The 26,611-nt window shown below is 41.9% G+C and overlaps 1 protein-coding gene across 3 annotated transcripts in view; it reads left to right on the forward strand.

Annotated features, from left to right (window-relative positions):
• The window catches only part of FOXJ3 (forkhead box J3), a 117,301-nt gene that overhangs the window by 74,774 nt on the left and 15,916 nt on the right, over positions 1–26,611 (forward strand). For 2 of the 3 annotated variants that reach the window (XM_073603361.1, XM_073603362.1), the window contains exons 7-11: positions 1,559–1,690; positions 3,095–3,254; positions 5,268–5,921; positions 10,734–10,823; positions 25,063–25,254. In XM_073603361.1, the coding sequence (XP_073459462.1) occupies positions 1,559–1,690; positions 3,095–3,254; positions 5,268–5,921; positions 10,734–10,823; positions 25,063–25,254 (1,228 nt within the window). The remainder of the gene's footprint in view (positions 1–1,558; positions 1,691–3,094; positions 3,255–5,267; positions 5,922–10,733; positions 10,824–25,062; positions 25,255–26,611) is intronic. The other variant, XM_073603363.1, reaches the window with a different exon arrangement.

Raw genomic sequence — 26,611 nt, forward strand, 5'->3', positions numbered from 1 at the left:
GTCAGCGACATGGATTCATGCAGACATGGTGCCACAAATGGCCAAAGTATGGAGCTCAGCAGGGTCCAGGACTTCCAGGGTGGGATCCAGAAAAGGGACGGAAGACCTCCAATCCTTGGTGCATCAAACTGGATCTTGATGGTAGGATCAACAGGATTCCGGGGCCACTCTCAGCGAAGCATTATATGGAAAAAGAAAATGCTTCCACATGGTGTAGATCCAAAAAAGATGGTATTTTATTTCTAAAAACCCAGCATACAAGTTTCAAAGTGATCACAAAAATAAAATGTGGAGGCAATGTGGAGAGCGATAAGCCTAAAAATATATCTAAAATAGGCTAAAATAATAAGTCTAATATATATCTATATCTTTTTTTTTTTTTTTTTTTTTTTTTTTTTGAGTTGATTCTCACTTTAACAGATGAAAATATACAAGCGAGATGGAAAAATCTTCCTTTTTCATTTAGTTGCTCAATAATTGTGCACACATAGATGTTCTCTTAAGAAAGCCAAAACCTCACCTTTTTTTACTTTCTGAAATATTCAGGTTTGATGTTTATTAACATTTTGGATTGACCTAGAGCACTGCAGTTGTTCAATAATGAAATGAATTCTCAAATACAACTCGCCTAATTGTGCACACAGTGTATGTGGCCAGTTAAAAAATAAAAACTTTTGTAAGACAAACAAAGTTTTCGCTTTGGAGGAAGACAAGTAAAGGACATTTACTTTCCTTCCTTGTGCTCTTCTGCCTCCAAATTCTCTCTGGAATCAGTGCAGCCATGCAGGGCTCCGTCCACACGCCCGTGTCATTCATTCAGAGTTTTTTGAATAGGAGAACTACAACTACTGCCAACCATTGCGGCTGATGGCTTGTAGTTCTCAATGAACTACGAGGGAGCTGATGAGTTCATTGAGTCTTCCTGCAATTCAGTAACTGCCTGCCCTGTATGTATGTACAGGAAGACCGCTACATTGACAGTTCTGCTAATTGTGGTTGCAATGCTTTTACAGGCTCCTGATAAAAAAAAAAAAATATTGCATGCACATTTTTGTACCTGCAAAAAATGTGCATTTATTATTTTTCTTAAGCCTTTAATTTTCTTTAGAAATCTGCTAAGTAGAAATGCCTGCCTCCTGCCAGCATGCTGCAGAGAAAGACCCTTGTTTTCTCTGTAGAGGTCCCATGTGTCTCCTGATGAGCAAATCCTCCTGCAATGAGGAACGTTCTTTTTGATTGGAGAGCTCTACCTCTGACTCCCAAGGGATCTCTGCAGAGAGATCGCTGCATGCTCACCAGTAATGGGTTTTTCTCCCCAGGTTGCAGCTGCATTTTATAGAAAACAAACAAACTTTGTACACCGTTTTTTTTGTTTTCGTGCTTCTGGAACAAATTTAGCTGGTTTAAACTGGAAGTTCAGTTGAGCTTTACGTACTTTGTGACTTTATCACACTTGGTGTTGAGCAGCTCTCCAATCTGTTGCACCTGTTGTCTGGAATTGCTTTGTAAGTTATAAACCTAACAATACGATTTACTGTGATTTTTGTTATTTCCCCAGGTAACTTTATACGGTAACACGAGTCAGGATGGCAATGACAGTCCTCGAAGTAGCCTTAACAACAGCCTCTCGGATCAGAGTGTGTCGTCCTTAAACTTGAACAGTGTTGGCAGTGTGCACAGCTATACACCGGTGAGCAGGCCTCCTCTATACATTGTACAGGCGCTTCCACTCCCACTTCACACGTCTCCTTCCAACAATAACAGCCCAGGCCTGACGAGAGTGTTTTCACAAGCTGTAATGTGTTTTACTAGGCACACCGTGTACTTCTGACATAAATCACTCACTTATGCCACTGAAGGCCTGTGTTTGGGGTTTATGCCTTGTTTAAAATAGCTGAGGATGGGTGCTGCAGAGCACACCAGTCACCTAATATAAAGCTTTGCTGTGTAGGTGGAGATAATGGCAGCTTTGTTTGATAAACATGTTGGAAAGACAGATTCAGTTATATGAAGGAGTGGTGTACCAAAAAATGCAGACTTTTATTTGAAGTAGAGCTGCAAGGTATACACACAGTGCACATTGTGAGTTATTATTGTAAGATCGGCCTGAGATTCATTTTGATGTGTCATTTACATTTTTTGCTTTTGCTTGACGATCTGTGTTTTTTGATCATTTTTATTTCAAGTACAATTTCTATAATCTCCCTTTTTACAGGGCATCTGTATATCGGGTGGGGTGGATAGCATCACCTACTTTAAAGCCTATCTTGGGGCAAAAATGAATGGGCCCCCCCACATGGCATTAATGCACTGCTATGGCTACTCTTGTTAATGCACTGTAACAGAGAGCAGAGTCCTGAATGAGTTCTAAAACTCTCAAAAAACTTAACTTTGTTACCTAGATGAAGACTTATTTTCTGCCTGTTGGAGGGGTGAGGATTAAAGGAGAAGTATGGCCCAATTTAGCCATACTTCTCCTGTGAGTCACTGGAGTGCACTTAGTTCTGCACTCTTGTGACCCAGATCCATCCAACAGTTAGCTAAAACCCCTGTTGGCTGACATGACAAAGCCAGTACAGGCTCTGCGGGGATCCCGATTCTTCCAACAGTCCGGTAAAACCACATTTTGGCTGATGTTACAGAGCCAGTACAGGCTCTTCAGGGATCCCTACAATAAATGTTGTGATCCCCCCAGCTGCCTAACCGGCAGCTGGCTCAGGCTCTCAGCTGTGCCGCTGAGAGCCTGAGTTAGCCGCTCCCACCCCCTCCACAGCCCAGCACTCGGTGAGTGCTGGAGAAGAGCACAGAGCCGGAGACTGACAGTCACTACTCTGTGCTCAAAGCGGACCCGAGAACAGAGGTGATCTCTCAGTTCTCAGTGTTAAACGCCTCTTTTTTAACGCTCATTTGGTATTGCTTATTATCAACCATGGGCTGATGGTATTCTCAATTATCCTCAAATTAGATTAGAGGTTGCATTTCTGAGGAATGGATTTGAACCCTCCAGGAGGTGTGCTCGCTTTTATTTGTGAAACTACCTGTTTTTTCCACAATATTGCAGAAAACGCTCATTACACTTCTCGTTCAACACCAGGTAACAAGCCATCCAGAGCCATCTGCATCGAATTTAACTCAGCAGTCGCAGTACAGCACACCAGAGCGAGAAAAGCTTTTCCCTGATTATAACTTTGAAGATCTCAGCGATTCATTTCGAAGCCTGTACAAGAATGTATTTGCTCAATCTGCAAGCCAAGGTGGGTTACAGTGTTTTTGAGTTAACTTGTAATTGGTTAAATTTTTTAAATGGTTATAAAGTCACTGTGTCTTATTCCTACAATCCACTGTGTTGCATTAAATGATGTGCCCCAATGTATGTGCTTTTAAAAAATATATGCCGCTTTTATAGCTTATTTCATACCTTATTTCAGAACGTCGCTCGACGCTCACATGACTGCCGCTGCTCTCCTTTCCTGACCTGATAACTACAGCGGGAGAGACTGAGAATCCTCCGCTGACGTCAGCCGGGAGAACGGCGGGCGGTCACATGAGCGGCGCTATGAAATGAGGTATAAGGCTCATATTTTTTAAAAAGCACATAATTGAATGTACCACAGTGGATTGTAGTAATAAGACAGTTATTTTAGCAGTGGGAGTGGCACTGTCACTAGCTGACAGGCAGGGGGGGGGGGGGAGAGGAGAGACACCTGGCTAACGGAAACATGTAAACTGACCACAGTATCATGGATCAGCAGCCATGTTAAACGTGGTCGGTTTACAGAGGGGGGGAAAGCAGCACCAGGCAGGATCAACCAGGTATTTTAGATGATAGAAAGGGACAAATTGCAGTGCACAAGCACTGTGCTGCTGTTCATACTTTTAATGGAACAGGATCTTTTTTTTTTTTTTTTTTTTTTTTTACAACCGCTTTAAAGTAAAACTACACCCTACTGCTTTTTTTTTTTTTCACTTTTGTATAGACTGAGAAGGGCTAAACTCACTGCTGGAGTTTTTTTTTTGCTAGGTGTCTCCACTGCGGAGAAATGCTATAAATTTCTGTCTGTGACAAACAAGGCGATTCTCTGAGCTGAACTTCCTTCCTTCTTTCCCTGGATAAATTCTTTGTATGTCCTTTTAAGTGCATGTTTAAGTTGCATGGCTTAAAGGATAAGTTCACCTTTTAAGAAAAAATAAATGCACATTTTTTTGCCGGTAAAAAAAAAAAAAGTGCATTTGTTTTGTTTATTTTTTACTTGGAGCATGTAAAGCATTGCACCCGTGATCAGCAGATCACATGTGCCATGCAGGACTCCTGCAGACTTCTCAGTGTATCTGTCTGCTCGCACCTCGAATTACCAGAGAGCTCAACAGGTCATGGTAGTTCATTGAAACTACAAGCCAACAGCTGCAAAGGCTGTTGGGACTTGTAGTTTCCCATTCACAGAGGATGGTAAATGAATGACTTGTCCAGGCGAGCGGAACCTCCCACAACCACATTCTTTTCAAACTGTGACAGCGGGCACCCCGAGAAGATTCCCACCCGCTCTCACTGGAGAGGGGGGAAAGGCTGCAGCTTCCTGGAACATATTACATGTTCCATCCTAAATACGGGTGGAACATGTAGCATGTTCCAAAAGGTGAACTTATCCTTTTTAGGCCGGGTTCACATATGTGCGGGGTTCGTGCCTGGGGTCCAGTGCATGTCTGTTGATTGGTTCAGGTGCTATCCAGGTCTGAATTTTTTTTGCCTGAATTCGCACCTTAACCAGACTCAAACACGCACAGGACCCTTTTGCAATCCGCTCTTCACCCACCCTGGACCTGTGTGAACCGGCTTCATGGAGAGCCAGTCACAATCGCCTGTCATGCGAATTGGATGTGAAAAGTCTGTAAAATTTTACTTTACTTTGTTCTCCTTCCTTCGTCCCTCCTTTCCCTATTAGCTAGGATTATTTAGTAGTAGCAAAAGTATCAAAATATTTCCAGCCAGACAGACTATATTGGACTGCAAATCAGACTTTTGAAGGTAAAGGTGCTTCTGAGTTTTACAGCTGATATACTATGTTTAGATATTTGTGTGTGTGTGTATACTCGTGCACACACACTCCATCTATCTACATATAGACCTTTTTTCAATACAGTCATAAACAACATGCACTGTGATATATATTTCTGCACAATTATGTTTTTATTTTCTAAATTTCATTTTTTTTATGCTGCTGCACTATATCTGTATAGTGGCAATAATAGTACCCTTGTTTCTGTTTCAGGAATGCTGAGTCTCCAGTCTGAGTCCTCCCAGCAGACACATTCGCCCTGTTCCTATCAGCACTCCCCTAGTAGCACAATGAGCTCTCAGCAACACGGTAGCCAAAGTAACCTGACAAATAGCCATGCCAGTAGTCTTGGCAGCACCGTAGGTGACTCCTTGGGGCAAGTTCACATGTCTCACACTCCACTACACAGTCAGCAGTCCCAGCAGTCACCACATATACACCACACTGTAGTCCACCATCAGCAGCACCCATCTCACTGTCACCAACAGGTTTCACAGCACCAACCTCCGCATCCTCAGCAGCGGACCCCCCATCCGGCACAGCATCAGGCACAGCACCCTGCCACCCATCCGGCACAGCATCAAGCCCAGCACCCTACCACCCATCCTACACAGCATCAAGCCCAGCACCCTGCACAGCATCAAGCCCAGCACCCTGCACAGCATCAAGCCCAGCACCCTGCACAGCATCAAGCCCAGCACCCTGCACAGCATCAAGCCCAGCACCCTGCACAGCATCAAGCCCAGCACCCTGCCACCCATCCTGCACAGCATAATACGCAACACCAGCATCTACAGCACCACGCCAACCACCAGCACCAACCCCTTACACATCAGACCTCTCTAACACAGCAGTCCTATGGTTCAGGTAAGTGTTTGCTTCTAAAACTCATTACAAGTGCTATACATTTTTAGATCTAAATGTGTAAATATAAAAAATATTTTAGCTTCGATTAGAATTTTTTTTTTTTTTTATCGCCGCTAAGTAGTCACCAAACAAGTGTTTTGTTGATTGGAAGATCCTCCCCTCTTTTTTACTTTCTAGTGAAAACTTTGCATCACTTTCATTCCTGGGACAATAGTCACCAGGACAAATGAGGTGAACATCTCCAGCGGGAACATTAATATCAATAAAAACATAAGGGATTTTAATAATTTTCTATTCTATACACAATCAAAAGGAAAGGTTTGGCTTTAAATATACTTCAAGTTGGCTCTGTATGGTACACTATCTGCAGTCTTCTTTTGCTTAGTGCAGTGGCACACCCTTATAGTCCATTCAGTTGGTATCAAGTCAGGTATGCCCCTCATACTACATAATTATGGTAAATCTTAAAGTGGTTGTAAACTCGCCCCCACAACTTTGTCCCATGTAAATCAGCATAAAAAACCCTAATGGACACTACTTGTAGATATCTCCTTACTTGCTTAGTATTGTTGTTATCCTTTTTGTTCTTTAGAATGATGTCACTGAGCATGCCCATATCTCCCCTGATTTACGGCACACTCTGTGTACCTGTCTGTCTATTATCAGGACTTCCTACGGCACAACACCCCATGTGACCATGTGACATCACATGAAGTGAAAAACCTGGGCATCGGACAACATTACTGCAGTCTTCTCAGCTGAAGCTGAAAAGACTGACATAGGCAAACACTAGATAATTGGCATAAGTAAATACTATGAGATAAAACAAGTCAGCTATGAGCAGGGAAGCAGGGTTGCCATAGAAACATTGGATTGAGAAGGAGGCTTGGTTAACAGTACAGGAAGTGCTCAATGTAAGGGCGGAAATACACTCTATTGTGGACTCAGAAAACAGTACTTAAGATGGCTCTGCCTAACCCCAGGAAACAAGTTTTTTAAAGTTTATTTAAGCAGTAAGTAATAAGCAATTTGGTCTGGATTACAGTGGCTATGAAAAGAAGCATCAGAGTGGGAGAGTTTACTTCCTCTTTAAAGAAATTGTACAATCCAAATATAACACAGATGGCTGACTTTAGGTGAAATTTTATTTTAGTAATAAAATGATTCATCAGACTGGCAAATATAACTGTGCCCGGAAGGATGCCCATATTGAGGTTGATTTACGAATACCGGAGAGTGCAAAATCTGGTGCAGCTGTGCATGGTAGCCAATCGGCTTCTAACTTCAGCTTGTTCAATTAAGCTTTGACAAAAAATAAAAAAGACTGGAAGCTGATTGGTTTCTGTGCAGAGCTGCACCAGATTTTGCACACTCCAGTTTTTGTAAATCAATCCCATTATCTTGATATGTACTTTGACCGGTATTCAGAGTTTCAATCGCCAAGATGATGTCACTCAGCAGATGCCGCTTGCGCAACTCTGTGGACAGTGTGAACAGGCAGGTAAGAATGCTTTAATATGAAAGAGATGTAGTAGGTCTCTTCTGTATTAAAAAGCCTGCCTGTTCACACAGTAATTTTTTTAAGTAAAGTTCTACTTTAAACACAAATTAGAAGTTTACTTTAATGCTGGTCATACGCTGTTTTAGGTTTTTAGTTTGTGAAAGATCATTTGACAGAGGATTCGGTGTAACCATCTTTGACTCAAATAATTTTTGTTCGCATGCAATGAATTTGAATACTGTTGCCATACCAACATATATAACTTTAATGTTTCGATTTCCACTTCTTTAAATTACTTTATGCTAAGTGCACTGAGGGGTGCAGAGCCATTTCATTGACTCCACAAATGTTCAGTCATCCTAAAGAAGATCTGTATCTCTGTCTCAATATACTGTAACAGTATGTTTTTTCTTAGGCTGAAATGATGCAATCATTTTGCTGCAGGCAGGAGGAAGCATACCCTCAGTCTGTTCTTCCTCATTGCTCAGACTGTAACGTTGTGACTTTCTAGCATGTCACAATGTGAGAGGTTGCAGCAGGAGGCTAATCTGTGCCAAGTGTTTTTTTTAACACAACCAAGAGCTGCACAGATATAAATGTGTGAAAATCTTGAGACTAGCTGAGTAGAGTTGAAATTCTTTTGTCAGCTAAGACAGTATTTGTTATGAATTTGAAACCCTAGAATTAAATTTTTGAAATTGATATGCAGTCAGATACACATTGTAAAAGAAAAACACCTGTTACAGCAGGGTGTCTAAATATGACAATACAATCTAATCTAGGCACACGACTTAAAGGGTAACCCACTTTCGTGGCAAGAAAAATGGCAATTAAAAGAAAATATAGCAATATACAATTGTGACACAAGTCATATTCTAATTAAATTTTATTAAACATGACCTTTCCTTTTCTATCTGCAGCTCTGTAATTTTCTGTGAAATGCAATATGGCAACCTGGAGGTGTTCTGTACACAGTGTTAGTACAGAACGCCCCCCAGATATGTAATTCCCTGCTTGTGTGATTGGCTCACTGATTTTCCCCGAAGTCTGCACTAAGAGACAAGTCAGATTTCAGTCCTCCCCTGCAACAAAAATGTAATTTTTGGTGAGATAGTCTCAATAAGAACACGTCCAAAGGGATGCAGATCCTCCAATTTTCCTCAGAGCTTTGCAGGTGCAGCAGCTGGTTGATAATTATGAAACCACTCCCATTAGACTCACTTCTGTACATGGACACAGACAAACAGACAGGAATTTCTTCAGAATAACAAAGTTTTTCAAAATCCTTGTAATGTACAGAGATCACCCAGATGGGAATGTTTTTTTCTTGACAAAAGTAGAGTTACTCTTTAAGCCTAATACACACAGGCTGAATGTCGGCCAGCATCGGCCGGTTCAATAGAAACCGTCCGACATTCGGCCCGTGTGTACTGCCTATGGCTGAGAGCGCTGACCGGAGTATTCTGGTGGGAGGGCTGCATCCCTCTGTCAGAACACAACTGAACAGCAGAATAGAGCGCTATACTAACATTGCATAGTTAGTACAGCGGCTCTGACCCGAGCTGTATTGTTTTTTTGTGTTTTTTTTTTTCTTTGTTTTTTTTATTCGTTCAGCCCGCTGGGTCTAACGGGGGGGGGGGGACTAGTAGTGTATAAGGCTTTAGACCCAGTGCACTCCGTAACAGGCCTGGTCAGGCACGCCCTCTTTATTCCTCTGCAATGGTGGTTGTTAATTCAGCTGTATCAGCATAAATCACAGAGAGGGGGGAAAAAAGGTATTAATATTAATTGTAGGACACAGTTCTGTTTTTTAAATCTCCTACTGGGTATAGTGCCAACTAAATGAGAAGCCAACATCCAGTGAATATAACATGAAGTGAATCAACAAAAATCAATATACAGTGGGCGAGAAAAAATGTGATAAATATATAAAATTTTTGTGGAAGAAAAACCAGCAAACAGTCCGTGATGAACAGAAATTTCAACCAAAACACTCCTCTGTAGAGTATGGTATAGTCCCATATGTGGGGAACATTAGAGTAATGCCTCCTCCACAGATGATAGTTGAAAATGCACAGGCTTCTCCATATATCATTCACAGATATGCATGTACAATAACAGAAGGATTGGGTACGCTTACCACAGAGAATGGACACACACGCCGTATGGCGGTGGGTCAGACAGGCATTTGGACCATTCAATCCAGCAGATCTTTCATGGAAGACTGAGATGGTATGATGATGTACCTCGATGGTCACATCCAGGACGGTGAAGGATAGATTATACACACCGCAAACTCCAATAGGCAGACAGACGTGCCTAGGCTCTCAAGTCACCAGCTGGATAAGATGTATGGTACTTCAAAAGGCATCGGATCAGCATATTAGGTCATGAGGAAGAGAAGGAATATTGTCCGAAACATGTCGGGTTGCTAGCCTATTGTGCATCTGACACCACGCAATCGTTTCTTTTTTTATGTGATCACTTTTTGTACCCACCTTGGTTGGTGTTTGTACTTTTATCTCTGGAATTTTTAAATAAATATTTTTTTATACTTGGATTCATGCACTATGTGGAGGCCCTTTTTTTCTCTTCCTCGTGACCTAATATGCTGATCCGATGCCTTTTTGAAGTACCATACATCTTTTTTTCACATATATTGGTATAGTGCCAACTGCAGGAGTAGGATGTTGGGTACAACGTAAAAAAAAAAAGACAGCCGATGGGTGGCCCCTGCTGGTAGCTATAAACCCCATACTGTGGAACACAGTAGTGGCAAAAAAAGCAAAATCTGTAAACACAGGGCAGCAGCAAAGCCAGAGGAGGGGGCTCTGTGTCCTCCAATAAATGCAGAAAAAACGTATAAGAGTACAAAAAAAAGCCTATTTATAAGGCGTTTCCCAGCAAAAATACTTTACAAAAGATCACTTGATGGGGTACAGGGCTATAACTAGACTTAAAAAAGAGACATAAATGCATAAGTTTGGCTTTAACTGTACCTTCAGTTGTTAGCCTGGAGTTCCATGTTAAAGTAAGGTGTAACATTTTTCATTGAATAGTTTTTCTGGTTATAGACGATGTACTCGGCGAGCAGAGTATTTGTCAAATTAGACACACTGGCATTCCCAAAGTAGTATACAGTATATAGACCAGTGGCGCAGCATTGTACAAAACGTGTAATGTTTTCATAATGAATATTTTATAGTGGTCTTTTGTTGCGTTTTGGCGGTGAAGCTGTGAATAACAATTTCATGGGTAATACTGAATAGCTGATAAGGTATGTTTATTAAAGCATAGTGTTCTCCCCGCAGACTGGTTCTCAACGTTGGACATGCTGAAAGAAAGCTGCAGAATTGCCAGCAGTGCCAACTGGTCTGATGTCGATCTCTCTCAGTTCCAAGGTATATACGGGCCCTGTTCATAGACTGGTGGTTGTCGTGGTTATTTCAAATATAATAATTATATATATATATATATATATATATATATATATATATATATATATTACACACACACACTGTATTACCAAAAGTAGTTGGGCACCTGCCTTTACACACGCATGAACTTTAATGACATCCCAGTTTTGGTCTGTAGGGTTCAATATTGAGTTGGCCCACCCTTTGCAGCTATAACAGCTTCAAGTCTTCTGGGAAGGCTGTCCACAAGGTTTAGGAGTGTGTCTATGGGAATGTTTGACCATTCTTTCAGAAGGACATTTGTGAGGTCAGGCACTGATGTTGGACGAGAAGGCCTGGCTCGCAGTCTCCGCTCTAATTTTATCCCAAAGGTGTTCTATCGGGTTGAGTTCAGGACTCTGTGCAGGGCAATCAAGTTCCTCCACCCAAAAACTCGCTCATCCATGTCTTTATGGACCTTGCCTTGTGCACTGGTTTAAATCAGTTGGTGGAGGGGGGATTATAGTGTGGGGTTGTCTTCCAGGGGTTGGGCTTGGCCCCTAAGGCCCCTTTCACACTGGGGCGGTGGGGGCGTCGGCGGTAAAACAGCCCTATTTTTAGCGCTGCTTTACCGTCGTTTTTGCAGCGGTATTCGGCCGCTAGCGGTGCGGTTTTAACCCCCGCTGGCAGCCGAGAAAGGGTAAAAACCGCTCACATAGCGCGGATATAGCCGCGCTGCCCCATTGATTTCAATGGGCAGGAGCGGTGAATACACCGCTCCAAAGATGCGGCTTGCAGGAGTTTCCTGCCAGCGCACCGCTTCAGTGTGAAAGCCCTCGGGGCTTTCACACTGAACGAACAGTAGCGGCTGTTTTGGGTCGGTTTGCAGGCGGTATTTTTAGCGCAATAGCGCCTGCAAACCGCCCCAGTGTGAAAGGACTCTTAGTTCCAGTGAAGGGGACTCTTAAGGCGTTAGCTTACCAAGACATTTTGGACAATTTCATGCTCCCAACTTTGTGGGAACAGTTTGGGGATGGCCCCTTCCTGTTCCAACATGACTGCGCACCAGAGCACAAAGCAAGGTCCATAAAGACATGGATGAGCGAGTTTGGGGTGGAGGAACATGACTGGCCTGCACAAAGGTGTTCTATCGGGTTGAGGTCAGGACTCTGTACAGGCCAGTCATGTTGGAACTGGAAGAGACCATCCCCAAAATGAGGGGCCAAGCCCAACCCCTGAAAAACAACCCCACACCATAATCCCCCTCCACCAACTGATTTAAACCAGTGCACAAGGCAAAGTCCATAAAGACATGGATGAGCAAGTTTTTGGGTGGAGGAACTTGATTGGCCTGCACAGAGTCCTGACCTCAACCCGATAGAACACCTTTGGTATAAATTAGAGTGGAGACTGTGAGCCAGTGTGTGTGTGTATACATGTTTATTTCTTTTGTTTGTATTGATATGACACAAAAAAGTGGAGAAACGAAAAACCAAACTGACACATTCCACGCAAAACAACAAAAAATGGACTGGACAAAATTATTGCCACCTTCTTAAAAAAAAATTGTAAGAAATAATTGCATTCCAAGTGTTTGATGCTCCTGTAATTTGTAATTAAACTCGCCTGTATCAATTACCAGGTGCTGCAATATAGAAATCCCAACGTTAAACTGGTGAAAAATGTACTCAACCTTTGTTGTGTGTCTGTGTGCCACACAGTGCATGAAGAAGAGAAAAAGCAGCAAAGAATTATCTGAGGATTTGAGAACAAAAATTGTGGAAAAGCATGGACAATCTCAAGGTTACAAGTCCATCTCCAGAGATCTTAATGCTCCTGTGTCCATTGTGTGCAACATTGTCAAGAAGTTTGCAGCCCATGGCACTGGAGCTAATCTCCCTGGACATGGACGAAAGAGAAAAATTGATCAAAGATTGCAACAAAGGATCGTTCAAATAGTGACTAAAGAACCTCAATTGAGTTCCAGACAAATTCACGCTGACCTTCAGGCACAGGGTACAGCTGCGTCAGCTCGCACTATACGTCACCGTCTGAATGAAAAGGGATGCTATGGTAGGAGACCCAGGAGGATTCCACTGCTGACACAAACATAAAAAAGCCTAATTGGACTTTGCCAAAATACCTTTGGGAGAATGTTTAGTCTGTCCAGTTTTTGGTAAAGCCCATCATTGTAATTTTTTCAGAAAAAGAAATGAGGCCTTTAAAGAAAAGAATACAGTCACACATGGTGGAGCTTCACTGATGTTTTGGGGTTGCTTTGCTGCTTTTGATCTAAGAACGAAAAGTTACTTTGTTTATAGTTATCGGTGATGTTGTGATAAAACTTGGCAGGCTGCCCTGTTTTTTTTCTTTTGACAGCTGAGTGAGCAGAGAACTCTCTACACTTGTTACATGAATGAATCGGGAAGCTCTCCATTGAGATCGTGAGGGGGGATGAATCGAGATCGCAATTTTTTTTTAATACTTAATCATGCAGCTCTAGTCTCCATCAGAGGTCATGGGTCTTATAGCAGCACAATGACCCAAAGCACACCTAAAAAAACATCCTAGAATGGTTTAGGACAAAGCGCTGGCGAGCACTGAACTGGCCAGCAATGAGACCAGATCTAAATCCCATAGAGCACCTGTGGAGAGATCTCAAAACAGCAGTTGGGGAAAAGAAACCTTTCCAATCTGAGAGACCTGGAGCAGTTGGCAATAGAGTGGTCCAAAATTCCAGTAAAGAGATGTAAAAAATTGATGGTTGCAGGAAATGATTGATTTCAGTTATTTTTACCAAGGGGTGTGCTATCAAATATTAAATTGAGGGTGCCAATAATTGTGTTCAGTCCATTTTTGGAGTTTTGAATGGAATGTGTCATGTTTGGCTTGTTGCTCCACTTTTTGTGTCCTACCAATACAAACAAAAGAAATAAACATGCCTAAACATTTGTAATTGCAACAAGTTTCTGGGCGAAGTGGTACCTTATCTGACAAAAATGCAGGGGTGCCAATATTTTTGGCCCTAACTTTTTGTGTGTGTGTATATGTATGTATATATGTATGTATGTATGTGTGTATATATATATATATATATATATATATATGTATATGTGTGTGTGTGTATATATATATATATACACCGTTTGGTCCATATATAATTGGACACAGGCTCAATTTTCATACTTTTTAGCTTTGTATGCCACCAGAACAAAATTAAAACACAATGATTCAAATGAATTTGAAGTGCAGACTTTCAGCTTTAATTCAAGGGGCTGAACATAAATATCAAGTACAAATTTTAGGAACTGCAACCATTTTTATTTACAGTCCCCTCATTTTCAGGGGCTCAAATGTAATTGGACAAATTAATATAATCATATATAAAATGTTCATTTTTAATATTTTGTTGGAAATCCTTTTCTGGCAATGACTGCCTGTAGTCTGGAACCCATGGACATTACCAAAGACTGGGTCTCCTTGTTTCTAATACTTTTTCAAGCTCTAACTGCAGCTGTCTTCAGTTGTTCTTTGTTTGTGGGTCTTTCAGCCTTTAGTTTTGCCTTTAGCAAGTGAAATGCATGCTCAATTGGGTTGAGATAAGGTGATTGACTCGGCTATTGCAGAATATTCCACTTCTTTTCCTTCAAAAGCTCCTGGGTTGCTTTTGCAGTGTTTTGGATCATTGTCCATCTGTACTGTGAAGCACCGTCAACTTTGTTGCACTTGGCTGAATCTGGGCTGACAGTCTATCTCTAAACACTGCAGAATTCATCCGGCTGCTTCTGTCACATCATCAATAAACACCAATGACCCAGTGCCACTGGAAGCCATGCATGCCCATGCCATCGCACTACCTCCACCATGTGACCACAGATGACGTTGTGTGCTTTGGATCATGAGCTGTTCCAAGCGTTCTCCACACTTTTTTCTTCCCGTTTATTCTGGTACAGAATAATCTTGGTTTCGTCTGTCCAAAGAATGCTTTTCCAGTACTGGTCTGGCTTTTTTAGATTTTTTTTTTTTTTTGGGCAAAGTCTAATCTGGCTTTTCTATTCTGCAGGCTTATGAATGGTTTGCATCTTGTGGTGGACCCTCTGTATTTGCTCTTGTGAAGTCTTCTCTTGATTGTAGACTTTGACAATGATACGCTCACCTCCTGGAGAGTGTCCTTCACTTGTCTGGATGTTGTGAATGGGTTTTTCTTTACCATAGAGAGGCTCCTGTGATCATCCACCACTGTTGTCTTCCGTGGACGTCCAGGCCTTTTTATGTTGCAGAGCTCACCAGTTTGTTCTTCTTTCCTCAGAATGTACCAAACTGAAGCCATACAATGGCTTGTTTCACTTGCATGGACAGCTCTTTTGAATGCATGATGTAAGTTCACAGCAATAGAATCCAAATGCAAATACCACACTTAGAATCGATTCCAGAACTTTTACCTGCGTAAAGGGGTAGCCCACACCTGGACATAAAACTGCTTTTGATTCAATTGTCCAATTACTTTTGGTCCCTTGAAAAAGGGGGGGGTGGTGCTGGCTGTTCTTAAGAGCTGTAATTCCTAAACCCTTTTTCCGATTGAGATGTACATTCCCTCAAATTAAACCTGAAAGTGTGCACTTTCAGCCCATATCCATATATATATATGGCCCTAATGAGAGAGGGAGAGAGAGGTGTTTAAATGTCAGGTTTTTATAATGTAAAAAATTAGAAAAAGATATAAATAATTTCAGAACTTTCTCCACCTTTTTAATGTGGCCTATAAACTGTACAACTCAGTTGAACAACAAACTGAAATCTTTTAGGTGGAGTGAATTAAAAATAAAAAGCTAAAATAATATAGTTGCATAAGAGGGCACACCCTTTAACTAATACTTTGTTGAAGCACCTTTTTGATTTTATTACAGCACTCATTTTTTTGGGTATGAGTGCATCAGCATGGCACATCTCGGCTTGGTAATATTTGCCCACTCTTCTTTGCAAAAACACTCCAAATCTTTCAGATTGCGAGGGCATCTCCTGTGCACAGCCCTCTTCCGATCGCCCCACAGATTTTCAATCAGATTCAGGTCTGGGCTCTGGCTGGGCCATTCCAAAATTTGAATCTTCTTCTGGTGAAGCCATTCCCTTGTTGATTTGGATGTATGCTTTGGGTCGTTCATCATGCTGAAAGATGAGGTTCCTGTTCTTCGTGTTCAGCTTTCCAGCAGAAGCCTGATTTTTGCCAATATTGACTGGTATTTGGAACTGTTCATAATTCCCTCTACCTTGACTAAGGCCCCTGTTCCAGCTGAAGAAAACCGACCCCAAAGCATGATGCTGCCACCACCATGCTTCACGGTGGGTATGGTGTTCTTTTGGTGATGTGCAGTGTTTTTGCGCCAAACATATCTTTTGGAATTATGGCCAAAAAGTTCAACCCTGGTTTCATCAGCCCATAACACATTTTCTCATATGCTTTTGGGAGACTTCAGATGTGTCTTTGCAAAATTTAGCTGGGCTTGAATTTTTTTCTTGGTAAGAAAAGGCTTCCGTCTTGCCACTCTACCCTATAGCCCAGACATATGAAGAATATGGGAGATTGTTGTCACATGTGCCACACAGCCATTACTTGCCAGATATTCCAGCAGCTGCTGTAGGCCTCTTCGCAGCCTCCCTGACCAATTTTCTTCTCTTTTCAACAATTTTGAAGGGACGTCCAGTTCTTGGTAATGTCACTGTTGTGCCAAACACTTCATGATGACTATCTTCACTGTGTTCCATGGTATATCTAATGCCTTGGAAATTCTTTTGCACCCTTCTCTTGACTGATACCTTTTTAACAATGCGATCCCTCTGATGCTTTGTAAGCTCTTTGTGGACCACGGCTCTTGCTGTAGGATGCGACTAAGAAAATGTCGGGAAAGACCTACTAGAACAGCTGAACTTTTTTGGGGTAATCAGAGGAACTTTAAATGATGGTAGGTGTGTACTGACTCCTATTTAACATGAGTTTGAATGTGATTGCTTAATTCTGAACAAAGCTACATCCCCAGTTATAAGAGGGTGTGCACACTTATGCAACCACATTATTTTAAAAGATTTCAGTTTTTTTCAATTGAGTTGTACAGTTTATAGATCAAATTAAAGGTGGAAAAAGTTCTGAAGTGATTTATCTTTGTCTCCTTCTTTTTTTTTTTTTTTTTTTTTTTTTATTTATTTAATTTTTTTTTTACATCAGACCTGACATTTTAACAGGGGTGTGTAGACTTTTTATATCCACTGTAGATAGATGGATACAATTATAGAGATGCAATTAGATATATCTCTATAATTGTGTATCTATGTACAGTGCTCAGCATAAATGACTACACCCCTTTTGAAAAGTAAGATTTTAATCAGTATCGCAGTGAACACTTTCCAAAATGTTGACAAAACTGCGTTTTATAGAACTTTTGTTTAGCTCATTACATGAAAGTAAGGTTAATAATATAACTTAGATTACAAAATCTTCAGTTTAACGCAAACTAGTTGATGCCAAAATGAATACACCCCACAAACAAAACTACTACATCTAGTATTTTGTATGACCTCCATGATTTGTAAGGACAGCACCAAGTCATCTAGACATGGAATGAACAAGTTGGTGACCTATTGCAACTATCTTTCTTTTTTCATTCTTCAAGAATTCCTTTCTTTTAGAGCCTGGATGCTGGATGGAGAGTGATGCTCAACTTGTCTCTTCAGAATTCCCCATAAGTGTTCCCTGATTGTGTTCAGATCAGGAGATGTACTTGGCCACTGAATCCCTTTCAGCCTGTTGTTCTTCAGAAATGCAACAGTGGCCTTAGATGTGTGTTTTGGATCTTTGTCATGTTGAAAAAGTGCGTGACGACCAAGGCACGGAGTGATGGTAGCATCTTCTCCTTCAATATAGAGCAATACATCTGTGAATTCATGATACCATTAATGAAATGCAGCTCCCCAACACCAGCAGCCCTCATGCAGCCCCACAGAAGGACACTGCTACCACCATGTTTCCATGTTCACTGTAGGCACCATGCATTTTTCTTTGTACTCCTCACCTTTGCGACTCCATACACTTTTGAATCCCTCAGTTCTAAAAACATTCATCTTGGTCTCATCACTCTGGAGTACAGAGTCCCAGTGGTTGTCGTCTTTTTTTAGCGTGGGCACTGGCACATTCTGGGCAGGCTTTTTTGTGCATGGGCTTTAGGAGAGGCTTCCTTCGTGGACGACACCCATGCATGCCATTCCTCTGCAGTGTACTCCGTATTGTGTCACGGGAAACAATCACCCCAGTTTGGCTTTCTACTTCTTTAGCTAACTGCAGTGAACTTGAATGATGATTTTCTTCAACCCTTCTCATCAGAAGATGCTCCTGTCGAGGCGTTAACATCCATGGACCACCTGGACCTCTCTGTGTGATGGCTACAGTTCCATCTTTGTTATATTTTTGTATCACTTTTGCTACAGTATTCTGACTGATAAGTAAAGGTTTGCTGATCTTGCAGCCTTCACCTTTCTTGTGTAAAGAAATTATTTTCTTTCTCAGGCCTTGTGATATTTCTCTTCCATGTGGTGCCATTGACAGCATGAAATGGGAAGGGGTTTTCTTTAACCCCTTAGCACCGACACTACGCACATATGCGGCCTCTGCTTGAAGGGGTTATACCGGAGTGATGCCTGCAGGCATCAACCCAGTACCGTTTTTTTAGACCTGGCGGTCGGCTTTTCAGTCATACAACCGATGCGGCTAAAAGCCGCTCAGCTGTTATTCTAAGGGAGCGGAAGGGCTAAGCTGAGACTGGAATGAAGCCAGAAAAGGCTTCTTTAGTCTCCTATGTAAGAACACGGAAGCGGCGTCACTTGCGGTTTACTCGGGTGCCAATGGCGCAGATTTAGAAAAAAATTACAGTATTCAGAATTGCCGTTTTTGGCGTTCTGAATACTTTGAAGTGCAAAAGAGGGATATGGGGTCTTTTAGATTACATGTACACCACCTATTACTTTCACAAGGGACGTTTACATTCCTTGTGACAGCAATAAAAGTGATCAGAATTTTTTTTTTTTTTTTTTTTTTTTTTAAAGGGACAATGTAAAAAAAATTAAATAAGGAAAGAAATTTTTTTTTAAAACGCCCCTGTTCCCACGTGCTCGCGCAGCAAAAAAATGCTTGCTTAAATTGCACTGGCATATGTAAACGATGTTCAAATCACACATGTGAGGCATCACTGTATTCGTCAGAGTGAGAGCAATAATTCTAGCAAGAGCCCTCCTCTAACTTTAACCTGGTAACCGTTACTTAAAAAAAAATGTATCGCTTATGTAGATTTTTAGGTACCATAGTTTGTCGCCATGCCACAAGTGTGAACAATTTCAAACATAACATGTTGGGTATCTATTTACTCGGCTTAACATCCTCTTCCACATTATATAAAATTTTGGGCCAACTTTACTGTTTTTTAGTTTTTTTTTTTTTTTGTTTTTTTTTAATTCAGGAAAGTGTCTCTTTTTTTCCCCCCAAAATGGCGCAAATACCGTGTGACATAAAATATTCCATCAATTGCCATTTTATTCTCTAGGGTCTCTGCTAAAAAAAATATAAATAATGTTTGGGGGTTCTAAGTAATTTTCTAGCAAAAAATATGGATTTTAACTTGTAAGCAACAAATGTCAGAAATAGGCTTAGGCATGAAAGGGTTATGCCCTTTTATAATCAACAGGCCGCTGAACACCTGTTTGATGAATAATTAGACTCCCCTGTAGTTGAATTATTGTTATTAGGATGTTGTCTAAAATTTAGCTTTGCTCCTAAGACCCCTTTCACACTGGAGCGTTTTGCAGGCGCTATAGCATTAAAAATAGCGCCTACAAACCGCCCCAAAACAGCTGCTCCATTCACTCCAGTGTGAAAGCCTGAGGACTTTCACACTGGAGCGGTGCGCTGGCAGGGCGTCAAAGTCCTGCCAGCAGCTTCTTTGGAGCGGTGAACTCACCGCTGCTCCCCATTGAAATTAATGGAGCAGAGTTGCGATACCGCCGGCAAAACCCTGCCTCAGCTGTGTTTTGCGGGTGGAGTTAACCCCTTTTCGTCCGCTAGCGGGGGGTTAAAACCACTCCACTAGAGGCCGAATAGTGCCGCTAAAAGGACGGTAAAGCGGCGCTAGTATTAGCGCCGCTTTATCGCTGACGCCAATGGCGGCACAGTGTGAAAGGGGTCGAAGACTTTCATTGGGGTGTATTCATTTTTGCAACATGGTCTTGAATGAATTTGTTAGGAAAAACACACTTTTTTTGTGTGCAGATTACCAAATCTTGTTTGCCATCTGCATTTGTGGGAGTATTTTGTAGTATAGTGTTCCATAGAAAATGTTGATTCTGAAAGGAAAGTAAAGGATTTCTAACAAATATGTGTTGGGGTGTACTCATTTGTGCTGAGCACTGTGTGTGTATGTATATATGTATGTATGTATGTATGTATCTATATATCTACACACAATCTCACAAAAGTGAGTACACCCCTCAAATTTCTGTAAATATTTTATTATATCTTTTCATGTGACAACACTGAAGAAACGACACTTTACATTGTAACAAAGTAGTGAGTGTACAGCTTGTATAACAGTGTAAATTTGCTGTCCCCTCAAAATAACCCAACACACAGCCATTAATGTGTAAACCGCTGGCAACAAAAGTGAGTACACCCCTAAGTGAAAATGTCCAAATTGGGCCCAATTAGCCATTTTCCCTCCCCATTGTTATGTGACTCATTAGTGTTACAAGGTCTCAGGTGTGAATGGGGCGCAGGTGTGTTTTAAATTTGGTGTTATCGCTCTCTCATACTGGTCACTGGAAGTTCAAAATGGCACAAAGAACTCTCTAAAGATCTGAAAAAAAGAATTGTTGCTATACATATAGCCTAGGCCATCTTTATATAAAGATGGCCTAGGCTATAAGAAGATTGGCACAACCTTGAAACTGAGCTGCAGCACGGTGGCCAAGACCATACAGCAGTTTAACAGGACATGTTCCACTTAGAACAGGCCTCGCCAATGTCGACCAAAAAAGTTGCGTGTACGTGCTCAGTGTCATATCCAGAGGTTGTCTTTGGGAAATAGACGTATGAGTGCTGCCAGCATTGCTGCAGAGATTTAAGGGATGGGGAGTCAGCCTGTCAGTGCTCAGACCATATGCCACACACTGCATCAAATTGGTCTGCATGGCTGTGGTCCCTGATGGAGGCCTCATCTAAAGATGATGCACAAGAAAGCCCGCTAACAGTTTGCTTAAGACGAGCAGACTAAGGACATGGATTACTGTAACATGTCCAGTGGTTTGATGAGACCAAGATAAACTTATTTGGTTCAGATGGTGTCAAGCATGTGTGGCAGCAACCAGGTGAGGAGTACAAAGACAAGTGTGTCTTGCCTATAGCCAAGCATGGTGATGGTAGTGTCATGGTCTGGGGCTGTATAAGTGCTGCCGGCACTGGGGAGCTACAGTTCATTGAGGAAACCATGAATGCCGGCATGTACTGTGACATACTGAAGCACAGCATGATCCCCTCCCTTTGGAGACTGGGCCACATGGCAGTATTCCAACATGACGACCCCAAACACACCTCCAAGACAACCACTGCCCTGCTAAAGAAGCTGAGGGTAAAGGTGATGGACCTAAACCCTATTGAGCATCTGTGGGGCATCTCCAAATGGAAGGTGGAGGAGCGCAAGGTTTCTAACATCCACCAGCTCTGTGATGTCGTCATGGAGGAGTAGAAGAGGACTCCAGTGGCAGCCTGTGAAGCTCTGGTGAACTTCATGCCCAAGAGGGTTAAGGCAGTGCTGGAAAATAATGGTGGCCGCACAAAATATTGACACTTTGGGCCCAATTTGTACATTTTCACTTAGGGGTGTACTCACTTTTGTGAGATACTGTGTGTGTGGAGAGAGAGAAATTTACAGTTCTACAGAGTATTTATGTAGGGCTTAGGTCCTCTGACAGCCCTGTGCATAAGATCTGTATAGCCATATGCAGAAGGAAACACAAAGGATTAAGTGAAATAAGTAAATTTAAAAGGACATGCTGGTCATGTTTGATGTATTGACCCCTGTCGTCATGTACAGCTGAAGTAGCCACAGTGGCTGTAGCAGAAAGTGAGACCTTATAATGGTTAACTGCAGTAGGGTGTACCTTGTATAACTAAATAAAATGAATTTGGCTGCCACAGAAAAATATAAATATTTAATCGTTCATTATTATTCCTAGAAAAAGCCCCCCTGCTGGCCCTATTAAAATGGAACTCTGGGGGCATGTAATACACCTACCATTTGCAGTGGGGCTTCCCCTGTACTGCAGCGGTTAAATGCTAATTTGTGCCTTGGATACCATTCAAAAGAAGTTTTACTTTCCCTTATTCCTTGCTCCCCTGGCAGCTGGCACACTCCTCTTACCTTTTATGATCCAGGTTGTGGGCACGCTGTTGGTGTGATCACTTATAATGCAGGACTTCCTGCATTGTACCTGATGATGACCAAAGAGGAGACTCTTCTTGGAAGCAGTGGTTGCACAGAGCGGTAGAGCCTCTTGGAGCAAGGCATAAGGTAAGTAAAACTACTTTAAGGTTCATTCACACCATACGTGCATGAAAGCTGATGGGAAAACAACGCAGATTTCACTTGTAGAGACATTAGCTTACATCAGTTTTCATGCACGTCAGGTACTTGCCCTGTTCAAACCAATGTTGATTTTACATCGTTTTTTTTTTTTCCTGTGCAGAAAACTGCATACATTTTGCAGATTTCTGTACAGAAAAATTTGGCAGAGTGTGGTGTGAACAGGGCACATAGAGAACCATTGATTTATTTGAGCCCTTGCAAAACAAGTGCAGAAAAACAAACGTCTCTGCACCATGGTGTGAATGAGGCCTTAATGTTTCCTTGAACTAAGACAAGCATTTAATCCTTGCAGTGTTGAGGGAAGCCCCATTGGAAGGGTAGTGTTTACATTTTGCACAAATTATTATTTGTTTTTTTTTTTACGTCTACACGGAAGCTGCTGCACACTGACACCCCATATGCTGTGATTGATTTGTCCTGTCAACTTGCAGGTTTAAAAGAAGTATGTTTTTTTTTTTTTTTTTTTTTTTTTTTTTTTTTTTTGCATAATCATACTTACTTCGAACATTGCCGATGGCTCAGTTCTCACACCTCCCTGAGCGGAGAGCTCAGACTGTCAGTCAGCATCTCTCCTGCTCTGCTCCTCCACGCTCATTGGAGCGCTAAGCTGTGGAAGGGCAGGGAGCGGCTTTCTCAGCGGCTCGCTGAGGCAGCCATCAGTCAGGCAGCTGACAGATCCAGGCTTCCTAAGTCGGGATTACGCGGTGCCTGGACTGATCCTGGTGACGTCAGGGAAGAGCGGCCTTCAGACCGCTCTCCGCTGAAAACGGGTCACAGGAGTGCAAAACTAATTGCACTCCTGTGACCCTTAGGAGAAGCCCAGCCTAAAAAGCTCAGGCTGGACTTCTCCTTTAACTTAAAATAATTACAATTCACCCTATGAAGCTACAGGGCACATTCACAAAGTTTACAAGGTTGTTATCCTTAACAATGACTGCAGGATCTGTTGGGTAATTCCAGTATGTGTAATTTCCCTCACTTCCTGTTGGGACAGGAAATAATCGTAAATATCTTTAGTGGACACAGGGGACACAAACTGCAACAAAACACAGTTCTTGGTGAGATGGGAAAGGGTTTAGAGCCTTACCCAGGTTATTAATACTGTCTGGTACTTGCATTCTCAATGACAACCACTTCCCTTATTTCCTGTTCTGCTGTCACAGGGACAGAAAGTGAGTTAATAGGTAATGCACAGCTATAAAAAATGTATAATTATTTGAATTCAGCACAGCTGGAATTCTGCACAGAAGAATTCTGCAGAGCGTGCCGACACGGTGGTGAGGTCAAAACAATTTGTAGTCCAGTTGCACTACTTCTATTCCCCATAATTGCAGGCACAGAACAGTATGGAGGTTGGGGGAAACCATTGAAAGAGCCTCTGCGTTGCACCTGCGCCACACTGATCATATTTGGAACGCTCTGCAGGCTGCATTCCAAAAACCTTAAAAAAAAAAAAAAAAAAATTGCGGTTTGCAAAAGGTGGACTAAGCCTTAAAAAAATTAAACAAAAAATTGGGCTTTATAAGTATTTTTCTCTCCTTTCCACTGCGACCAGAACTAAAAAATGGTGTTGGTGAAGTTCTGCTTTTGTAAGTTGGTTTATGGCAATATTTTTCACATAGTTTAAAAAAAGTGAGTGTCCCTTTAATGTCACATTCATGAATGCTCACTTCAAATCCATGTACAATTTCTAGATAAAAGTCTGTGGAAAAAAAACTTAATCCCGGGAATTAGTACCAATGATTGCTGCTTGCCTCTTGAGATTTAGCAGGCTGTAATTCAAGTCCTGGAATCTTACAATAAATATGCAGCTGCAAGAAGTAGCCTGACATCTGTATACAGAGGCTATATACTGTGTACGCTCTTCTGCTCACATCCACCACTGACGAATGTGCTGCACAAGCTCCCACAGCATGATTTGTAGATTAAAAAAGAAACCTCAGCCACTTCTCCAGCTCAGCTGTTTTCTAGATGAACTCCAAGTTGCCTGTTTCTTTACACCACTGGCTTATGATTGCAGGTGAACTCAAAATTAACCTTTGTATTTTTTGACACAGACAGCACTGTAGAGGGAGCAGTCGGCAATGGTAGCTTCCATGTTTCTTTCCTAACTGGTTTTATAAACTTTTTTTTTTATACTATTAATTACCCACTTAAAGTGATCAAAAACATAAAACGTGGAGGCTACTGGCCATTTCATGCAATGCCGGATCATATGAAGATATGATATAGATGTATTGCCTGCCCTGTTCAACGGGAACAATATACCGCTAATTCAGTCCATAGTAAATATATCATCATTTATTTGAAGGTGTTAGGATTACAGGTTCTTCTTAACACTTCTGTAAGAACTAGTGGATGAGATAATGTAAGAATGCCATTTTAACATTCAATGTGTCCAAAGCAGCGTGTTTAATTTTAGAAACCACATTGAAAAAGGTGCAGTTGTATGCTGTTAGGAAGCACAGACCGTTCTCATTTCTGATACTCGGACAAGTGAGGGTAGTAGTAGGTTTATAGGGTTCTGTAGATGCTGTTAACGCAGGTTTTGTTTCCTCTAATTTTAGGATTGATGGAAAGCATGAGACAAGCAGACCTGAAGAATTGGTCACTTGATCAGGTCCAGCTGGCAGATTTGTGCTCCTCCCTCAGTGAGTTCTTCAATCACACCGGCTTCATCCATCCACAGAGCAATGTACAGTCACCAGTGTGCCACGGTAACATGCACAGCTCCAAACCCTCACAGCACCTTGGCACAGGCAAGTCTTTGCACAAGTTTTTTTTTTTTTCTTAAATGCCTTGGATTTTCACATACTAGTCGATACACCAATGTATAATTGATGACCAGCTTATCAAAGGCCGATATCCACCCTGCATAGGTTCTGTGCTGCCCTCCATTCTGATACTATATATCAGAGCATGATGAGCAGTCCTCCACCTCCCTGAAATCTCTGGTCATCCCAGTGAGAAGTTTAGAGGGTAATGAATGGCTTGGAAAATGATAGCTGGAAGAAAACACTGTAAAACATTGCAGCAGTCAATTTTCAGCTAAATCCAGTCAATTTTGTTTAGGGACAATGTCTCAGGAACCAGTTCTTCTCAAGCAGTAGGCTCTGCACTTAGAGGTGTAGTTTACGCACCTAGATGTGCCTCAGTTCCTCAGGCAGGCAGAGATAATGGCTGAAGGGCCCTGTGCCTCCTGAATTGTCAGTAGGCGAAGCATTCTAATTTCCGGCTGCAGGTGTCCTCTGTCAGAGTATGTCTTGATGACTTTGCGGGACCTGTTCCCCTGAGAATTGGTCCTCCTTCCTTGGTGGGTCTGGAGGAGTATGCCTTCCATTGTTCTTTCCCTAATCAGGCGAATGCTCCTAACAGTACTCCTAAGACTCCAGTCTCTTGCCCCATGGCAATTGATGCTTTGCTGGATCTGGAGCTTTCTTAAGCCTTTTTATCTCGAGTGGGAAGGTTTAGGCAGGGCAGTTTTTCAGCAGGGGTCTTCTGGAAGTGCTCCTGCAGAACCATAGTGAGCTAAGGAACTTGCATTGGCTTCTTTTTAAGTCCTATCTCGCCAATCCGTGGCTGTGGTGTTTTGCTGATTTGAAGTCTTTCCCTACTTAGTTTCTCCTAGTGGGATTGGTTGTTGGATAAGACAAGTCAGTTTCTGGTTTTTGATCCAGGAGGCTTTTCCGTGTGGACTGCTGCTGGTCTTTCTCACCTGGACCTGTTTGGTTCTTGGTTTCTTCCCAAGACCTATGCTTGCTAAGGTTTGTCTCCATTTTTTGTTGATCATCATTTTAGTCTTTTCCCTTCATGGGGATAAGTTTTGGTTTCACCTCTTTTGGTTGGTTTGCTTGTTAACCTTCTCATAAGTTTTAAGTTTAGTGCCCTTATGTGGAGTCATTCTCGTTGGTCTTCACCTTCATTGGGTCTTTAACTTCAGGTTGATTCTTTGTGTCCTCCCTCTGGTCGTGTTAGTGGGTTCCCCCCACTGGTATGGGGCTCAGCCACATCCGTTTTTAGTTTGGGTCTTGTTTCTTCAGGTGACTCCTGCGCTTGTTGGGCCTATTAAGAATTGTTGTGTTTCCCACCCCTCAGTTGGTCTTCTCTTGGATGTCC

Source organism: Aquarana catesbeiana, linkage group LG10 (assembly GCF_042186555.1).
Source record: "Aquarana catesbeiana isolate 2022-GZ linkage group LG10, ASM4218655v1, whole genome shotgun sequence".
Classification (NCBI taxonomy): domain Eukaryota; kingdom Metazoa; phylum Chordata; class Amphibia; order Anura; family Ranidae; genus Aquarana; species Aquarana catesbeiana.